Here is a 20,366-nt window from a genome sequence, read left to right as displayed (position 1 = left end):
CTACACCAGACACAAAAACAAACTCAAAATGAATCGAAGACTTAAACGTAAGACAAGATACAATAAACCTCCTAGAAGAAAATACAGGCAAAACATTATCTGACATACACAAAAAAATGTTCTCCTAGGACAGTCTACCCAAGCAATAAAAATAAAAGCAAGAATAAACAAAAGGGACATAACTAAACTTACAAGCTTCTGCACAGTAAAGGTAACCATAAGTAGAACAAAACGACAACCTACAGAATGGAAGAAAATTTTTGCAAACAATGAAATCGAAAAAAGGCTTGATCTCCAGAATATATAAGCAGCTCATATGACTTAATAAGAAAGAAACAAGTAATCAACACGAAAATGGGCAGAAGACCTAAACAAGCAATTCTCCAAAGAAGAAATACAAATGATCAATAGGCACATGAAAAAATGCTCAATATCACTAATTATCAGATAAATGCAAATCAAAACTACAATGAGGTATCACCTCACACCAGTCAGAATGGCCATCATTCAAAAACCCACAAGTGAAAAGTGCTGGAGAGGCTGTGGAGAAAAGGGAATCCTCCTACACTGCTGGTGGGAATGCAGTTTGCTGCAGCCACTGTGGAAAACAGTATGGAGATCCCTCAAAACACTAGGAATAGACTTACTGTATGACCCAGGAATCCCGCTCCTGGGCATATATCCAGAAGGAACCCTACATTAAAAAGACACCAGCACCCCAATGTTCATAGCAGCACTATTTACAATAGCCAAGACATGGAAACAGCCTAAATGTCCATCAATAGATGACTGGATAAAGAAGATGTGGTATAGTTATACAATAGAATACTATTCAGCCATAAAAACCGATAACATAACGTCATTTGCAGCAACATGGATGTTCCTGGAGAATTCCATTTTATGTGAAGTAAGCCAGATACAGAAAGAAAAAAATACCATAAGAGATCGCTCATACATAGAATTAAAAAAAAACATAAATACAAAACAGAAACAGACCCATAGACATAGAATACAAACTTGTGGTTGTCAATGGGGTAGGGGGTGGGAAGGGACAGACTGGGATTTCAAAATTTGTAGATATTCACAGGCATATGTAGAATAGATAAAGAAGATTATACTGTATAGCACAGGGAAATATATACAAGATCTTGTGCTAGCTCACAAGGAAAAAAATGTGACAACGAATATATGTATGTTGATGTATAAGTCAAAAATTGTGTTCTTTGCTGGACTTTGACACAACATTGTAATATTACTATAACTCAATTTTTAAAAAATGAAAAAATGAATAAAAAGACAATGAAAAATTAATAAATGTCTCAGAAGACAAAATAACAGAACTCACCCAATCAGAACAGAAGACAGAAAAGCAAACAAAAACCAATGAAATCAATATAAGGAAACTTCGGATAAAATAAAGCGTGCCAACCTAAGCATTTTAGGGGTCACAGGAGAAAAAGCAAGGGGGATTGAAAAAGTATTTGAAGAAATCATGACTGAAAATTCCCCAAACCTAAAGAAGGCAACAAATGTCAGATTACAGGAAACACAGAGGGTCCCAAAGAAGAACCCAAATAGATCTACAGCAAGACATATTAATAATCAAGATGGCCAAGGTTAAAGGTAAAGAAATGATTCTAAAGGCAGAAAGAGAAAAACAAAGAGTGAGTTACAAGGGAACCCCCATAAGGCTTTCAGCTGATTTCTCTACACAATCAGTGCAGGCCAGAAGGGAGGGGCAAGATACTTTCCATGTCCTGAATGAGAAAAAGCTGCAACCTAGGATACTTTATCTAGTGAGGCTATCTTTTAGAATTGAAGAAGAGAGAAAGAATCTCACAGACAAGCAAAACTAAAACAATTCAGCAATGCTAAGCCTATGCTAAAAGAAATATTGAAATGTCTAATCTAAATAGAAAAGAAGCCGGATGCTATTAAAAGGAGAAAACCGTAATTGGAAAGGCAGTAACTACAATGAGTTATAATAGGATATACATAAGAATGTAAAAGAAAATGTCAATATCATTAAGGGTAGGAGACAGGAGCAACAAAATACTGATTTATTCTTTTTTTTTTTTCCCCAGTGCTTTAAGGATGCAATTGAACCTATATGACCATCAGTTTAAAACAACAATTATAGTAATGGGTAAATATACTTAAAAACAGAGTAACCAAACATCAAAAGCTTACAATACTCACAAAAACCAAAAAGGAATAAAGATAATACAGAGAAAAATTATCAAACCACAAGAAGAAACAAAAAGGAACAAAGAGGAAATACCAAGTAAACTGGAAAAATAAGATCAAAATGGCAATAAACACACATCTATAAATAATTACCATAAATGTCAATGAATTAAATGCTGCAATCAAAAGACATACAGTGTCAGACTGCATAATGAAAAAAGAACCTACAATATGCTGCGTATAAGAGACTGACTTTTTTAAGAATGACACACGTCGATTGAGAGTGAGAGGATGGAAAAGATATTTAATGCACATAGAAATAAGAAAGCAAAAGTAGCAATACTGGTATCAGACAAAACTTAAAAGGCCATAAAAAAGACAAAAAAAAGTACTATATGATGATTAATGGAGCAATTCAAGATGAGGATATTACACCAATTGACATATATGCTCCCAATATAGGAGCACCTCAACATATAAAAAAAAAAAACTAACAGATAAAAACGGAGAGATTGATGGGAACACAATCACTGTAGGAAACTTTAGCACCCCATTAACATCATTAGATAGATCTTTCAGATAGAAAATTAACACAGCAAGAGAGAAAAAAAAGACACAATAAAACAATTGGACTAGGTTGATATTTTCAGAATATTACAACCCCACAAGATAGAATATACATTCTTGCACATGGAACATTTTCTAGGATAGATCATGTACTCGGGCACAAAAGAAGGCTCGACAAATTTAAAAGGATAGAAATTATTTCAAGAATCTTTTCTGACCACGATGCCACGAAACTAGAAATCCAGCACAGAAAAACAAAGGAGAAAACAATGACAGCATGGAGATTAAAGAACATGCTACTAAAAAAATCAATCGGTCAGTGATGAAATCAAAAAGGAAATTAAAACACACTTTAGGACAAAAGACCATGAAAACACAACCACACAAAATCTATGGGATGCAGCAAAAGCAGTCCTAAGAGGGAAGTTAACAGCAATTCAGGCCTTCCCCAAAAAAGAGCAATCTCAAACAAACAACCTAACTTACCAACTAAAAGAATTAGGGGAAAAGCAAACAAAATTATAAGTCAGTAGAAGGAAGAAATAATAAAGATCAAGGAGGAAATACATCAAATAGTGATTTAAAAAATCAATCAAACCAAGAGCTGGTTTTTTGAAAGAGAAAATAAAATTGACAAACCTCTGGACAGGCTCACCAAGAAGAAAAGAGAGAGCACAAATAAACAAAATAAGGAAAGAAAATGGAGAAATTACAACAAATATCACAGAAACACAAAATATCCTAAGAGAATACTATGAACAACTATATGGAGACAAATTGGATAACCCAGAAGAGATGGACAAGTTTCTCAAACATACAGTCCACCGAAACTGAATGAAGGAGAAATTGACCACTTCAACAGATGGATCACCAGAAATGAAATACAATTAGCACTAAAAAACCTCCCTGCAAACAAAAGTACAGGACAAGATGGCTTCACTGGGGAATTCCACCAAATATACAAAGAAGAATTCATACCAGTCCTTTTCAAACTCTTCCAAAAGATTGAAAAGGAGGGAGTATGTCCAAACTCATTCTATGAAGCCACCATCACCCTGATAACAAAAACAAAGACACTATCAAAAAAGAAAATTACAGGCCAATATTACCGATGAACATAGATGTAAAAACCATCAACAAAATCAGCAAACAGAATTCAACAGCACATAAGAAAGATCATATACCATGATCAAGTTGGATTCATCCCAGGAACACAAGGATAATTCAGTGTTCATAAATCAATCAATGTGATACACCACGTCCACAAAAAATGGACAAAAATCACATGATCATCTCAATAGATGCAGAAAAAGCATTTGATAAAGTTGAACACCTACTTATGAAAAAAATCCCTACCAAATTGGATATAGAGGGAGCATATGTCAACATAATGAAATCTGTGACAAACCTACAGTCAGCATAATACTCAATGGTGAAAAACTGAAAACCTTCCCGATAAAAGACAAGACAACATTGCGCACTCTCACCAATGCTATTCAGTATAGTCTTGGAAGTCCTAGCCACAGCAGTAAGGCAAGAAAAAGAAATAAAAGGAATCCAAGTCAGAAAATAAGAGGTAAAACTGTCACCATATGTAGATGGCATGATGCTATATTTTAAAAACCCTAAAAGCTCCACACAAAAACTACTAGAACTTGAAAAGAATTCGATAAGGTAGCCTGCTACAAGGTTAATGTACAAAAAGCAGTTGCAGTTCTTTACGCTAACAATGAAGCAACAACAGTCGAAGACATTAAAAAAAAATCCCTTTTAAAATTGCACCAAAAACAATAAAATACTTAGGAAGAAATCCGACTAAGGAGATGAAAGAATTTTGCATGGAGAACTACAAAACACTGAGAAAGGAAATTAAAGAAGATACAAAGAAATGGAAAAATATTCCATGCTCTTCGACTGGAAGAATTAACATTGTTAAAATGGTCGTAGTGGCCAAGGCAATCTACAGATTTAACATGATCACTATGAAACTAACCAGGACATTTTTTAAAGACCTGAAACAAACAATTCTAAGACTTACATGGAAATCATAAAACACACAGAATTCAAAAGCAATTACTGAAGAAACAATACAAAGCTGGAGGAATAATCCTCACAGACTTCAGACAATATTACAGAGTTACTGAAATCAAAACAGCATGGTATTGGCATAAAAACAGATACATGGATCAGAAGAACAGAATAGAGAGCACAGGAAAAAATCCACAGAACTATGGTGAATTAATCTCCAACAAAGGAAACAATGGAGAAGACACCGTCTCTTCAGCAAGTGGTGTTGGGAAAACTGGGTACGAGCATGTAAATCAATAAAGTTAGAACACTGCCTCACTCCATACAAAAAAATAAACTCAAAATGGCTTAAAGACTTAAATATAAGACAAGACATAATAAATCTCCTAGAAGAAAACAAAGGCAAAATATTCTCTGACATAAATCTTAGCAATGTTCTCCTAGAGTTGTCTACCCAGGCAGTGGAAATAAAAGCAAAAATAAACAAATAGGACCTAATTAAACTCATAAGCTTTTGCACAGCAAAGGACACCATAGTAAAAGCAAAACCACTACCTGTGGAATGGGAGAAAATACGCACAAATAATGCGACTGACAACGGCTTAATTTACAGAACGTATAAACAGCTCATATAACTTTAATATCAAAAAAGTAAACAAGCCAATCGAAAATGGGCAGAAGACGAAAACAAGCATTTCTCCAGTGAAGACATAACAAATGACCAATAGACATATGAAAACATTCTCAATATCACTAATTACCAGAAAAATATATATCAAAACTACAATGAGGTATCACCTCACACCAGTTAGAATGGCCATCATTCAAAAGTTCACAAACGATAAATGCTGAAGAGGGTGTCGAGAAAAGGCAGCCCTCCTACACTGGTTGGTGGGAATGCACTTTGGTGCAGCCATTATGGAAAACAGTTTGGAGATCCTGCAAAAGACTAAAAATAGACTTATCACATGACCCAGCAATCCCACGCCTGGGCATATTTCTGAAAGGGAATGATGATGTGAAAAAATACACGTATCCCAATGTTCACAGCAGCACTATTTTCAATAGCCAAGATATGGGAACAACCTAAATGTCCATCGACATGATAGATAAAGAAGTTGTGATATGTTTATACAACGGAACACTACTCTGCCGTAGAAAAGAATAAAATAATGCCATTTCCAGCAGCATGGATGGGACCACAGATTGTTGTTGTAAGTGAAGTTAGCCAGAAAGAAAGAAAAATACCATATGATATCACTTATATGTGGAATCTAAAAAAAGAAAATAAATAAAGTACACTATGAACTTTACAAAAAGAAACGGACTCTCAGACTTAGTAAACAATCTTATAGTTACTGGGGTAAGGGGCTGGGAAGGGATACACTTGAGAGTTTTGATATTTAATATTGATATTTGATATTTAATAATGTTGGCTATATACAATAGATTTTTTTAAGTTTGTTTTGGATAGCACAGGGAACTATGCTCAATATCTTGTAATAGCCTTTAATGGAAAAAATATGAAAATGAATATATGTATGTATATGCAACACTGGGACATTGTGCTGTATACCAAATATTGACACACTTTAATTGATTGTACTTCTATAAAATAAATACATAAATGAATAAATTAAATAGAGACAGTAATTTGCATGTGGTAGGTACCAAATAATTATCCAATAAAATAAGTAAATGGATTATAAATACTAAAAAAGATGAAACCAACAATCTCTATTATCTTATATCTATTAAAGCAGTGCCATCTGTCATCATAGAATTGTGCATAAAGAAGTTGCAGGTCCAGAATATTTCACTAGCGAAAACTATCAAACACTCGGAGAAGAAATATTTAAACTCAGACAAAGATTTCCAGACACATAACTGGGATTTCATACTAAAATATTTCATATTACAACCTCCTCCTTAATGCGCAGAAAGAATTAAGTACTTTTAAGAGATTGCTATAAAGTCTACATTTTATAAAATCATGCATTTTCATTAATGCACACACATACCAATATGTCAGAGAGTAGCCTTTGTTTTATACATAGAGGAGTAAAAATATAAAGAGAGTCATAATTTTATTCACTTCAGGTAATCATATTCTTAGAGATTATTCATATGTTGATTCAGAGAGGTCTAACTTATGAATTTAATTTCTTCCGTTTCTGACTATGAATGTGTCCAGCTAAAAGACTGCTGGATTTATTTCTAAATGTTTCAACACGACAGTCAACATACCAGTAACCATTTTTTATGTCTCAATGATTTCACGATTCCTATAGAAGGAAATGCCTTACAAAGTGAACACACCTTTGGAATATTGATAGAAACAACTGACAGGATCTTCCAAAACACCTTTTTAGTTTCAGTTCCGTGCACGTTCCCATCCCAGATAACACACTCAACTCAGTCTTCTAACTGTCCTCAGAGCTTGGCCCGAAACCTTTCACTTTGGAAATTCTGTCTCGTTCCACAAAAGGACCCAGATACACTCCATGGTCCTGCTTTGGTTTATTTTGTTTCTAGACCTTAAAAACCGGTGAGATATTTGGCAAGAGTAGGGGGCTTGCTTCTCTTCTGTCTCCTTTCACAGGGAGAGAAACTCACTGGATACTGAATCCAGTCTATCTGGTTCTAACGAATCTTGAGACTTGGGAGAGGTCCACACGTGACAGGTGTTAAAGCCTTATTAATTGAATCCAGACCAAATGCTGCACACTAGCAATCTGACAGAACACACTGTCCTCTTATGCATACAGAGACACTGTTTCTTGTATATTGATGACACCATATATATTCTATTTTGACAGAAAATAAAGGGAAACTCAAATCACTCCACAGAGGACTGAGACTTTTTCACTGAATGCACACACCTTGAGAAAAACTGGTATGAGAGTCACTGTTCATTACGTCAGCTTTTGATTCCAAGGTGGCCTTAGCTAATCCTCACTCATTACTTAGAGCTGGGCGGAGGCACTGAAAACAATGTCTATTTAATTGAAAATTAACATTTGATCAAGGGCTGTATCCAGAGACAGGCTGATGGAAAATCACCCAGAAATAGAGTGTGCATCATTCAGTAAAACACACACACATGCGGAAACGGAAACAATGAACAAATACGAACTGACCAGTAGCAACAGAGGGACATCCAATCAAAGCCAAAGAAAATAAAGAGACAAAGGGGAACTTTTCTCCTGGAAGCTACGTTCTCTGACATTTGTAGGAGATCATATTTAGTCCTTTTCAAGTATATTTGCATGCCTAAAAGCTCCCAGAATTTTCCAGAAGAAATAATGTCATAGAGTCAGTACGTTTTTGTTTTTGTTTTTTAACGTGTATTTTCTTTACCAATTGATGGGTTTGAGGGATTTTCAAAGGAAAACAATGACTTAAAGTAAGCTCAAGTGAGGAAAATCTGACATCAGGTGTAGATGCTGCCCCTGCCATTCACATTTAGTGTTTAGCTCGTCTTTACTGAACCTTTTAACACGTTAAAGTGTTTTCCAACCTCGACATTCAATCAAAAGATGGTTGTCCTTTCCTGAGACAGACTACTGAGTTTCCTCAAAAGCTATGCTGAAATCTAAAATCCAGGTAATTATTTAATACAAGAATCCCTATTCTCTATGAATCAGTTTCTAGGTGGAACCTCCTTCTTTAAACACCTTGACCTGTGTTACTGAACCTGCTACAACTGTTTCCCTTTCTTCAAGCATTTCGGGTACAACTACCTTTAGAGTGAGGGATACTGGAGAACTCCAACTTCCTTCTAAACACACCTGACTCAGTCCATTCAGACCTTCTAAAGCCTTGCTTCACTGGCCAAGGAAGTCTGCTGACAAAAACCCTTTCTCCTTCAAACTCCAATGAGTGCAGCGGAACGAACCCTCCACATGGCTCTGGACTCTAGTTCGTTAGCAGGTCCTTCAGGGTTTGTTTTCACCAAATCTCCCTGTTACAGGCATGGCTGCCCACACGAGCCCGTCAGGAACAGAAATCCCTGGGGACACACACTGACTCATTTATGCACCAGTTCTGTACCCTGGGGACGCAGTGAACGCCAAAGTTCAGACTATGGCTTTGTGGAAGTACCTTTGGTGGATGAAGACGGCTCATGCAAAGGAAAAGCGCTCATCAAGTGGGAAGCAGAAAGGTTAGGGAGTGTGGGGGTTTACTACACTGTGGGCAGAAGCAAGCAGAAAACCCCCCGAGTCAGCACAAATCCAGTGCGGCCGAACAGAGTGGGAGAGAGGGCACTCCCTGCAGAGGAGTTAGCGAAAGCAGCAAGTCTTCTGGGTGCGCAGTCACGACGACGACTGACGCTGCATTCTGGGGGACAGGAGCTTGTTAACTCTTATTAACTAGAATTTCTCGACCTCCACATGACTGGGTAAGTCTGGGAGTGAGAAACTGTGCTGCACACTGTAAGGTGAGTCCAAGGATGCTTCATCTGTGCCCACGAGGTGGAAGGTTTCAACACCCCTGTCACCCAGTGGGACAATGAAACATGTCACCATTCGTGTCAAGTGTGTCTCCTGGCAGAAAAGGCCACCCTGTTTGAGAACCAATGCCCTTCAAACAGCTTTAGAAAGCCTTCCTGGACTGGTAAAACCACAGCTTCTGGTTAAGAACACAGAGATCTCCTGATGGGACCAGGGCCCTGGGGGACACTTCACACAGGGCAAGCTTTGAGAAGAGGACCCCGCAGTCTTCTGTTAACAAATATGCTGCAAGATGAAGAGGACTGATGACCCCCAGAGTGCTGGGAGAAAGATGGGGGTCCAGGGACAACACTGAACACCCTCCATCAGAGCCAACATTGTCAATAAAACACTACGGGGATCTCAGAGTCTGTCACCTTTCAAGAAACACTGGCAGAGAATATTACCAGGATCAGATCCCTAAAAATAGGCAAGTGGTGAATTATCTCAATGCAGGTAATAAATAGTACATTGGAAGCATGGGCAGGAATCTGTGAGGGAAACAGGTGTGTCTGGTGGCCAGGCTCAAAAGGTTCCTTGCACTACTTAGAGAAGGATTGTGGAATCTAAGATGTGGAAACAACGATCACAGAGAAAACAGAAAAACAAGACTGAAATTAGCTGATAAACAAGGAGAGATGGGGTAGAGAGTTCGAGAGACCTGGACAAATCTGAGAACGAACAACAAGAAACATCTACACACGATGGCTGAGCAACATTTGGGGGTTAAAACCTTCATGTGTGTGTAGGATGGTTCCTTTATTATTTGCCATACTGTTCAGGGACGTTGTGAGTGACAGGAATTCAAGGCAATCATGATGAAAGGTCATGCGGTCTTTGGAGGTCTAAGTGACAGGACTGACAGGATGAAAAGACCAAGCTGCTGTAATAGTCTCTTAGAGTAACTACTGTTCAATGTGAGTGGCAGTTACAAAGCTCGTCCTACGGCGGGGTAATGGCGCACATCCCCAGGGAACACATTCCTCCAAAGGAAAAGCCTGCAAATGTTGGGGTCAAAGAGGCAGGCATGGAGGGAGGGAGAAACGTGGATGAGGGGTGTTATCTGGGATCATGACTCTGCTGAGAATTATCCCAATCAGGGAGGTAAGAGAACAAACTCCAAGACATTTCGAGACATGAAACCCTTCCCTCCCATACACTTCACAGTCAAAGGCTGGATCGAACAACACATAGAGGAATCTGTGAAAGAAAGAGAAATATGATGTTGAGGCCAAAACAAAAGAGAAAAGACAACAGTGAATCAAGGTAGTTGGTCCTTGCGGGTAGGAAGACAAGCGTTGGACAGAAGACGAAGGCTGAAGAGTGCTTTCGGCCACGCTCTCCTCAAAGGTCCGACACCAAAGACAGAGACGCTGAGGCTGTGTGTGTCCCGGGAGCAGCTGGGGCTGAGTCAGGACTCCGGGTGTTCTCAGTCAGACCAGTGGGACATCACATGAGTAGGATTTCCTGGTCAAAACAGAATATAACTTGAGAATTTAACTCGTACGCCACTAGAGAAGAAAAGGAACATGAAGGGAAATTTGAGGAAGAAAAGACAAAGAAGAGGTTCTTTGGGTCTTTCATTACAACTGAAACTAACCAGAAAAAAAAGATAGGAAATTTGCTTTTTCCTTTCAAAGGTCTAAAAGTTAGAGGAATTTCTATCAGGTTTCCTTGCTTGCCTATGGAAACAAGTGACTGCATGAACAAATAATATGTTAAAGACAAGATTGTAACAAAGATATTTGGAAAATAGAGCAACAAAAATGAACTGCTGATGTCACTTCCTCAAAACAGGTTGTTGCAATTCCACCCGGAAGGTCACCTTAGGGAGAAGGATGACAGAGCCAGCTCTGGGGAGGGGGGCAGAGATCCGTGTTTGTGCTGATCTGTTCCTCCCCTCAGGGACTGGAGACTTTCCCAACGTCTCTTAAGGGAATCCCTGGAAGCCTGTTATACTAAACAGTAACACCTTTAGTTTGAGAAGGTAAGTTTAAACATGTCTCCTCAATGTTAAGAAACAACAGCTGATGCGGGGACAGGTGCCTTGGTCTCACCTCATTGTGGAACTCAAGGTACAAGAGAAAGTAAATATCACTGTCCTTGAAACACCTTATATGTACTGCGATTTCTCAGTTACCTTGAAGATAAATTGTCTCATTCCGTTTAAGCTTCTTTTAAATCTAATCTGAAATAAAAACAATGGAGAGCCAGAGAGGCTCCTGAATGCCAAGCAGGATATCCGAACAAAACGTCTACGTAACCAAGGTCTTGTTAACAACCGTTGGTTCACTATGGGACAACACACACGGATACTATAAAAGGGGCGCACAGGTTCTCTCCACAAAGTGGCACACGGCACGCTCAGCTTCCCCAGGAGGAGGACCACAAGAACCGCCAGGATGCAGATTCTGTTCCTGACTCTTGTCCTTGGTGTGCTTGCTTTGTGCCGCCCAGGAGCCTCCGGCTGTGGGGGATCAATCGCAGGTACCAGGGACGGGCTCGTCTGGGAGGAGGACTTGCCTGTGAGTAAGTGTGTGTGAGTATGTGAGTGCCTTCTGGGGCTGAGGGTATGTGTATCCATATTTCCATGCACCTCACCTAGACAGCCACCTCCAGCTCAGAACTGCTCCAGTAATTGGCACCTGCACTGCTGTACTGTCTCCGTATTCTCCCCACTGCCAATTTCTAGGCTCTCCTGCATCTTTCCTGCCCTTGTACAAGAGAAGGGGGGGTCAGCCAGAGACCTGTCCCACCGGGACTCTTCCAGTTTCTCAGGGGGTGAAGTATCTCTGAGTAATCTCAACTCCACGGTCTCCCTCTGCCTTGGGTTTCACATTGTCTATGAACCCTGCTCTGTTCATACCAGGCAGGTAATTTGTGCTGATGTGCAGACGTGAAGGGCAAGTCGTGATGGACGGTGGTGGACACCATGAAAAGAGACGGACCACCGTTACTAAGAAGATTTTTGCTTTCAGGTTTCAGAATGGAGAACCATTTATATCGCAGCCAGTAACACCGAGAAGATCAGCGAGAACGGCCCATTCCAGGTTTTTAACCGTGACATTGAAATAGATGATGAAAATCGCAGAATCGCCTTCAAGTTTTTCATCAAGTAAGTAAAAAATAACATAGAAGGAAAACTCACATGAATTCCCAGCCCTGAGAGTGGGTCTGGTTTCCACGTCTGCTGTGAAATGCATGGGTTAGGTGGAAGGCTGTGCCTCCCCGGGTCCTGTGGTTTAGACGGGTCTCTGGAGCTGCTGAGTCAGGTCCAGGAACAGCCTCTAGAGGGCGCCTGGGAGCCTTTGCTTAGAGGGAAAGTCACAGATGTTGCACTGGAGTCAACTCATTCAAGGGAAGGGGCAGGAACAAGAAGGTCCTGGTCTCCACCCCTACAGTTTTATGTGCCTGAGTCCACGTCCAACTTCTAGGACATGCTTCCCTATGAGGCCCAGAGGATGTGGGCACATAGATGACTAAGTGGCCTCTACCCTGAAGGGCTGACTCTCAGCGATTTACAATCATCACTAAAGGTATGAAGGTCATCGCAGCTCCCAGCGCTGCTGACAGAATGTTCTCCGCCCCGCAGGGAATTTACGAGGAGCATGCAAACACAGAGAGATGTTTTGGAGAATACAAGTATGAAGAAGACAACTAAGAGCTTTCTGATTGGAGACATTTGTTTTAAGATAGACAAATATATGTAACTGAGTGTTTTATACATACATATACATGTATCGATCCTATCCCAGTAGACGTACCTGTCAGCTGTCAGACATTTTAAGGAGACCATATTATCTTCCTGTTTACCGTTTCCATAACATTTAATACTGTATATTCAGCTGTTTCTCATGCAGCCACACTTTTTGACACACACACATTACCTGTGTCTTTCAGTGTTTAATTCTATTATGGAGTTTTGATAGAACAGACTGTATTTTGAATACACTTAAAAGCATTGTCTTTTTTATTTTTATTTTTTTCTTCTTCCTGTTCTTTGGTATTATATTCTCTAAGAAATCTTGGCCAGGGTCATGAAACAACTAAGCTGAGTCTTGATAGTTACGAGTTTCAAGAAAAGTCTTGTTACTTTTCTGTCCTTTCCACAAGTCTAGATTTTCTCATGTTTATTAGGCTTTAAACATGATCTGTTTTGTATTTCTAGTTTATCTTTGGAAATTCTGATCAGACTTTATGTGTAACCAGGCACCCTTACCTAAACTTGACAGTAACTTGATCTTAGAAGACTTTTTTTCTTCTCTTCTGAATGTCACCTTCTTTACAGGCTATAATGTGACATAGGGACGAGAGGGCCAAACAGCGAAAATCCCAGTTGAATATAAAATTGTTCATTCTTTTTCATCAAACAAGTTGAACATGTTTTTCTTTTAAGGTTGAATGGACAATGTGAAAGAAAAACTGCCCAGGGAATAAAGCAAGCAGATGGTGCCTATGTCACAAATTGTAAGTATGACTGTTTTATGGGTAAAGGTGTATTTGGGTTGGAAACTTGGTCTCCTATTCCTTCAAGAAGTACATAGGTTAAAATTCTAGTTCTACCACAGACGAGACGTATGACCAAGTACTAATCTCTGAATTTTCCAGGCACTTTACTTTGTCGTCAACAACGGGTTAAGTCACATGACTTGGATGGCCCCTCCCAATCTTGAGTGTGGTCAGTGACAGACTAAACACATATACATAGAACTGTTATGTCAGGAGGTTCTCAGGTGCATGAAACCATTTCTAGATTCTTTAAAACAACCTTTAAAACAATTCTTTAAAACAACTAATGTCTGAAGTGTCTATCTTTAGTTTACACATCAAACTTAATCTGCAGAAAACACTTTTTGAAAACAATCTAAATCCATTCCTATACAGCCAAGGACCTTACAGTCTAAAAACTATAGTGATTTCAAACACCCAAGGTTATTGCTTCATAAACATGGTTTGTGTTCAAAGCAATGGAGTTTGTGGCAAACATGTAAATGTCTAAGTGCATTCTAAGCCCTAAACAGCACACCTAAATTTAAACGCTCTAAGGGGTACACAGTTGATGAAAATTTAAATGTATCAGTACGAGGTCCCAACACTGGTGTAACAGAAAAAATAGCACAGGGGTTGTGCAATAAACACAAGTAAGCAAAATATATGCATTAAGGATTTCTCTACATATTCACCAATAACTTTATATATCAGGGCATTTCCTAAAGAATGTTTCTCGTTTTCATTCCTACATTATTGTTTCCCTTTGGGTGGATCATTCATGCCTCTACAATTTTTCCTATAAATTTCTCCATTTTGGGGAATCCTTTCTACCTGGATGTGGACAGGACGGTTTAAGAAGGGAGAGGAAGGAACAGCTGGCCTGTTCCACAGTCTTTGGGAGTGAGCGCTTGCAGCCCCCCCAGCGTTGTTCTGGGGACGTGACGAGCAGCCACGGCCAGCACGGCACCAGCAGCGCCGTGACCACAGCAGGGGGCCCGGGAGATGCGCTTAACCCTCACTGCCTGCCTCCCCTTCAAAACACATACAGCCTGTTGTGAGACTGCCTTCAAACCCTCCTCTGTAAAACCATGGGGGTCACAGAGGTGGGGACTGAGAACCTGAGGACATGCATGAAACCTGATTGAAACTGTCCCGGTGGAACCCACGGCCCACGGACTAGGAGTGGCCTTGGGCAAGGGGACAGACCCGTCTGAAAGTCTGAAGTTGTGCTGTTACTTAGCCTTTGCTCTGGCAGAAGCATGATGTTTCACCGTTCCAGAGAGTGGGCAATGGTACTTTCTGTTTGGGCGACACAGCTGGGCAGATGTAAATCAGATCCTGATGAGCGATTCCAACGAGGTGTCAGGAGGGCTAGAAGGGAGAATGGATTGAGAGGTAACACGGAGTAGATCAGCGCTTGTTCTGAAGAGAAAAGTGGCAGGTGGACGGACGGAGCCGGAGGGGTCAGGTGCACCCCCCAGGGGGTGTGCGGTCACTGGGCGGTGGTCACTTCCTCCACATCCTGGCGAGCAATCCTGTCCTAACACCGACCCACACGGCGGTGGGCTCTGCGCATCTGTGGCGTCACACATTGAGACTGCAAGACACAGGAAATGCAGTCATTCATGCACAGTGTTCAGAAGGTGCCTGGTACAGGGCAGCACACATAACACCAAGTGATGAGAGGTCAGCTACTTTTGGTCCCAGAGAGTAATGAAGCCCACTGCAGAGATACTGGACACATACAGAGTTCCTGAACTTACATGTCACAATACGCACGTGTTCTGAAAAAGAATAAACAAACATGTTGGCTTCCTTAGAACATACATTCAAGAAAACATTCTAGTAAGACTGGAAGTTGTGATCAGATTATCTGTACGAGAAGGTGGTGATAAGGAAGCTCTTCCACACTTTCCCTGCCGTCATAAGTGAGTGTAGCGTCACAGAGCGACACAAGGACAAAGGCGGGGTGGTGGCTAATCCACTAATTAGCTAAATGAAGCTCATGCCCAATCAGTGAAGACACGTCTGTGCACATGTCTATTCTCACTCGCTTACACATGCTGGTACAAATGAATTCAAAGTAATTCAAGCGTCTGAAAATACCGTGATAGCGTCTGACGTCAACGTGGATGAAGAAGGCACGCAGACCACACTGACCGGAGTGTTTGGTATGTAACTCGCCCTGCTATCCCCGTGGCCGGTGTCGGGTAACACTTCCACTGTCAGCATTTGTATTCAGAAAGTCACCAGGTGCGCACATGACTCCTTACCCATTAACAAGGCCTAGGTCGTTGTGTTTATTAAGGACCCTGGGACATGATCTACAAAGAAACAAAGGTTAAAACAGGAGCCAGTAGCAGTGAGAAGTAACAGATCATCTGAGATTTCAAAGTAAGTCCTATGTGTTAAAATTTAAGAATTTTAAAAATCCACTTGTTTTAGAAATAGTTTCTGAACATGTCAACTAATTTCAAGCCATGCCTATGATCTGGTTGACCTCAGTTTCTTCATCTTATGCCACTTTTCCAATGCATTCTAAGCCCCGGAACTGAAGCTTTTAAAATAAATCATCCTGTTCAATTTCTGTCATGCCATGTTCCGACAAACACGAACATCACCACAGGTGACCACACGGGCTCACTGAGAGGTGTGCTGTAGTCCCCGGGACAACAGGTGTTTATTTTAAAAAGGCGCTTGGGTGAACTGTGACTTGATTAAAAAATCAGTCATCTCCCATGACTGTGTGTCACGGGACCAATGTGTCTCTGGGAGGTGACAACATGTTTCCAAAACATTTGATCCAGAACAAGGCTTGAGTGTCACGTGTAGATTCTAGGAAGCTGATAAAGAATCACGTAATGTGCACACTTGTGATGAACTGGGCACCATATTCACAAAGTTCACGAAGAGTCTCTGCAGCCTTGGTGCTGATGCTGCAGAGAAAGTAGTTACAGTCAGACTGGGCTTCGTTCTGAAGACAGGCACCCGGCGTCGGTGCCTGTTTGAGACTGTGTTACCACTGTACGAACTGAAGATCTCATCTGCACAAATTCTTCCTCTGTGTTCAGAAATTTCCCAGGGTTTTAATGGGTGAAATTCTGCTTTATACATGGTGATTTTCAGCCACAGGAAAAGATACTGAAGAGGAAGACTTCAAGAAGTTCAAGCACGTGACAAAAGAGAAGGGGATTCCGGAAGAGAATACTGTGAAAATCATCAGTCTTGGTAATGAAACTACTACAACTTTCCCTGAATACATCATTCATGTGGGATGTAAATAGGCTATGAGAAAAAAAAAAAAAAAAAAAACTGACTTGTTTAAAATTTCTTCTTCCATAAAGAATCTTTTATAAAATCCATTACTTAAAAGAAGAACCTCGGAAATGTTGGGAAATGGTAGTGCTCGCTGGTTCTTTCATTCCTGCTTCTTCGATTTTCCCCCAGACGACTGTCCTGACTGGTGAAGCAAAGAGGACTCCACCAGCTCCTAACTGTAAGTAAACCTGGCCTGTTGTTACTGCCGCTCTAGCAAATAAACCACTCAGGACGCAATGTGACTTCATATGGGCCAAGGTTTTAGGAGACAATGTCTATTGTCCCAATCATTTAAGTTATGTAACTAGAGGGTTTTTTTCCTCTTATATTGGGTTATTTTGCTTCTCTTGAACCTTACTAAATTACAGATTACTGATTGGCCAATGAATGCTGAGTGGTTTTGGTGAGAATGCACCGTCATGCAGGAGTTATGCAGGTGACAGATCTTAGAGAGAAGCAGGGATTGCCAGAAGGTGATGAAAACTAATTATTTTCCCAGTCAGTCCTGACCTGATGGTTGTCCATTTACACCCTGACTCCAAAACTGGGCTTACAGACCTCACCATTGCTGCAAAAAAAATTATGTTTAATTGCACATAACAGCCCCAGTGAGGACCTTCCAACTACACTGTCTGAAACACACTTTTGGTTTATATTCCCCTTCAGAAGGTCATTTTGTTAAAGTGAGATCTTTAAAAGCAAAAAACAAACAAACCAAAAAAAACCCCATGAGCTTCCAGCTGAATATAATTCATCAGTCCACCGAAAACAAAATGTGAAATTAGAGAACAGAAGTGTAACTCAATCACAGTCCTGCCAATCATTTTTACACGAACCATTCCACAAGCATTCATCCCGAAATCAAGAACCTCCTAGGATCAGTCCTACACAGGAGAGGCCCCACCATGTGCCCATGATTGGGTGAATTTCCAATGGACACCCACACATCGGAGAGTATTAAGTTTCATGTGGAATCTGCCCACTGGATTCGCTAACAGCTCCTCTGACCTTGGACATCCTACTCCCTGAGGCTGAGCCCTGTCACCTGTTAGACAGTCAACTCAACTAACCCCTGTCCTGTTTTATTCGCCTACAGAACATGTCATGGAGAACCTGGCACGGCATCTTCTCCATAGGATCAGGATCAGTAATACAGAGATAACATTCCTGGCTCCTGCATAACATCATCTCACTGCATAATCACACTTCCTTTCCCATTTCTTCTCTCCTGCTCAGCGTCCATGTCCTCCTTGGTGGTATTTGATTTCTGAGGGTTCAAGTAAATTGATTTAGCCAGTACTCTGTGTATGTGTATCTCTGCAGAAAGTCACCTACTTTAAAAGTTACAAATAGCCACGTGAAACATCCAGGAAAATGTGCCTTTAATAGGACACATGTCCCCTTATCAGAGACAAGTCTGGTAAGGGTTAAACAGAGATGTCCTCGAGGTGTCCCAGTGAGAGGGAGAAAACGTACTACACCCTGATGGGAAAGGGGAGAGGACTGTGGGCACTTTACTGCCGTGGGAAGAGGTACTGTGGTCAGAAACAGTCCCCACAGAGCATCCTACTCATTCTGGGGAAACATGTGAGTGGGACTCCCTGAGATTTATGCGGGGAAAGTGAGGGATGCCATGCTCCATAACCGAGGGGATGCATCTTTGCCCACAGCACAGCACGTCTGAAATTGAGTGGAAGGACTGGTCATTGTTATTGACGGGTCACTAGTCATCAAAGAGGGGCAGCAGCTGAGACGTGGTCCCTTCACAGCACCATGAAGTCACTGCAGTGCTTGGAGGAAGGGGACTGAGCGCTCAGGTGGGAAGCTGCAACTGCAGACGCAGAACACAGGATCTGAAGCTGGGATTCCTTGCTCTATGCTTCCAAATGCAAGAGACACGGGATCTCCAAGGAAAGGGCAGATTACACAGAGCAGCTCCCCATGGTCCTCAAGGTGTTCACCATCCAAGAGAGCCTGCACCCGAGATCTCGGGCCAAAGGTGAGAGATCTGAGGAAGTGAAACTAGACGTCAGTGATGCTTAACGGAATCCATGTTTCAGTTTCTACATAGAGATGGTCTCCAAATGGGCTCCATTTGGCCAAAGGCAAAGGCACCAGTAAGGAAGGTTACGATGGCTTCGGAGGGAAGTAATTCACACGTCCAGAGAAATGTTTGAATTCTCTCTCCTGTATAAAGGAGTGTGTGTTTGGACTTCTGACTCTTCTCTTTAGAGTGTGTCTGGAAATTGTGGAGTGGCTGGGTGGATACACACGAAGGCAACAGAGCAGAGAAGGAACGGGTGAATCTCTTTAACAAGTGATGAAAGGCACGATTTGGCATAAAAAAGATAAAAATTGTGAAATACTGCATGTATGTGTGTGATGAGGGATCAATATTACTAAGGAAAGAAAGGGCGTGATGACCCAGCCTGCAGAAGGAAGACAAACATCAGAGAAAGCACACACACCAACTGACAACAATGTAGTTAACACTTTTGCTAAAACAGCCCCAGCTCTTACAAGGTCTGCTACCAATGTTGACACAGGATGTAAAGAAAATGTGAAGAGTCCTTTTTCCTCTTCAAGAAAACGAGTCTGGGGTGGAGGGTGGGAAGGGACAGACTGGGATTTCAAAATTGTAGAATAGACTACACTGTATAGCACAGGGAAATATACACAAAATGTTATGATAACTCACAGAGAAAAAAATGTGACAATGAGTGTGTATATGTCCATGAATGACTGAAAAATTGTGCTGAACACTGGAATTTGACACAACATTGTAAAATGATCATAAATCAATAAAAATGTTAAAAAAAAAAAAAAGAGAAAACGAGTCTGTCATCAGACAGTTTTCCATTAAGAGCTACAAGTTTGAGTGATTTCACTAGAGAATCCTCTCAAACATGCAAAGGAGAGAGAGCCCTGAACTTAGTCAAATTTTCCAAAAGGAGAGGATAAGGGATGCTGTTCTATCCATTTTATGAGGTCAGCATGATCTAAACCCCCAAATTTGATAAAGACATTGAAATATACATAAACATGTAAGTTCATATTAAGTTTTCTCCTATCACAAACTGCTCCTTAATCACCCAAACAGAGTAAGGTACTCTATATAATCAGACTAGTAAAATTTACACTGTGAACAAAAAATACTGCAAACCACATCAGTAAACTAAGAATGCTGAAGCCATCAAGTCACCAGCGGCTGCCGCCACCCCCCACCCCCCCCCCGTGAGGACCAGCCCACAGCCCGGCCTCTGCAGCCACTCACAGTGCTGC

The 20,366-nt window shown here is 40.8% G+C and overlaps 1 protein-coding gene across 1 annotated transcript in view; it reads left to right on the top strand.

Annotated features, from left to right (window-relative positions):
- LOC105091672 (odorant-binding protein-like) overlaps positions 1 to 17,233 on the top strand; it is a 67,708-nt gene extending 50,475 nt beyond the window's left edge. The window contains exons 2-5 of the mRNA XM_064483541.1: positions 12,254 to 12,390; positions 15,789 to 15,937; positions 16,893 to 16,994; positions 17,214 to 17,233. Of these exons, the coding sequence (XP_064339611.1) occupies positions 12,254 to 12,390; positions 15,789 to 15,937; positions 16,893 to 16,994; positions 17,214 to 17,233 (408 nt within the window). The remainder of the gene's footprint in view (positions 1 to 12,253; positions 12,391 to 15,788; positions 15,938 to 16,892; positions 16,995 to 17,213) is intronic.
- The last annotated feature ends 3,133 nt before the right edge of the window (positions 17,234 to 20,366 follow it).

This window comes from Camelus dromedarius, chromosome Y (genome assembly GCF_036321535.1).
Source record: "Camelus dromedarius isolate mCamDro1 chromosome Y, mCamDro1.pat, whole genome shotgun sequence".
Lineage (NCBI taxonomy): Eukaryota > Metazoa > Chordata > Mammalia > Artiodactyla > Camelidae > Camelus > Camelus dromedarius.
The sequence above is the reverse complement of the archived record's forward strand: the minus strand, read 5'-3'. Positions and strand labels throughout refer to the sequence as shown.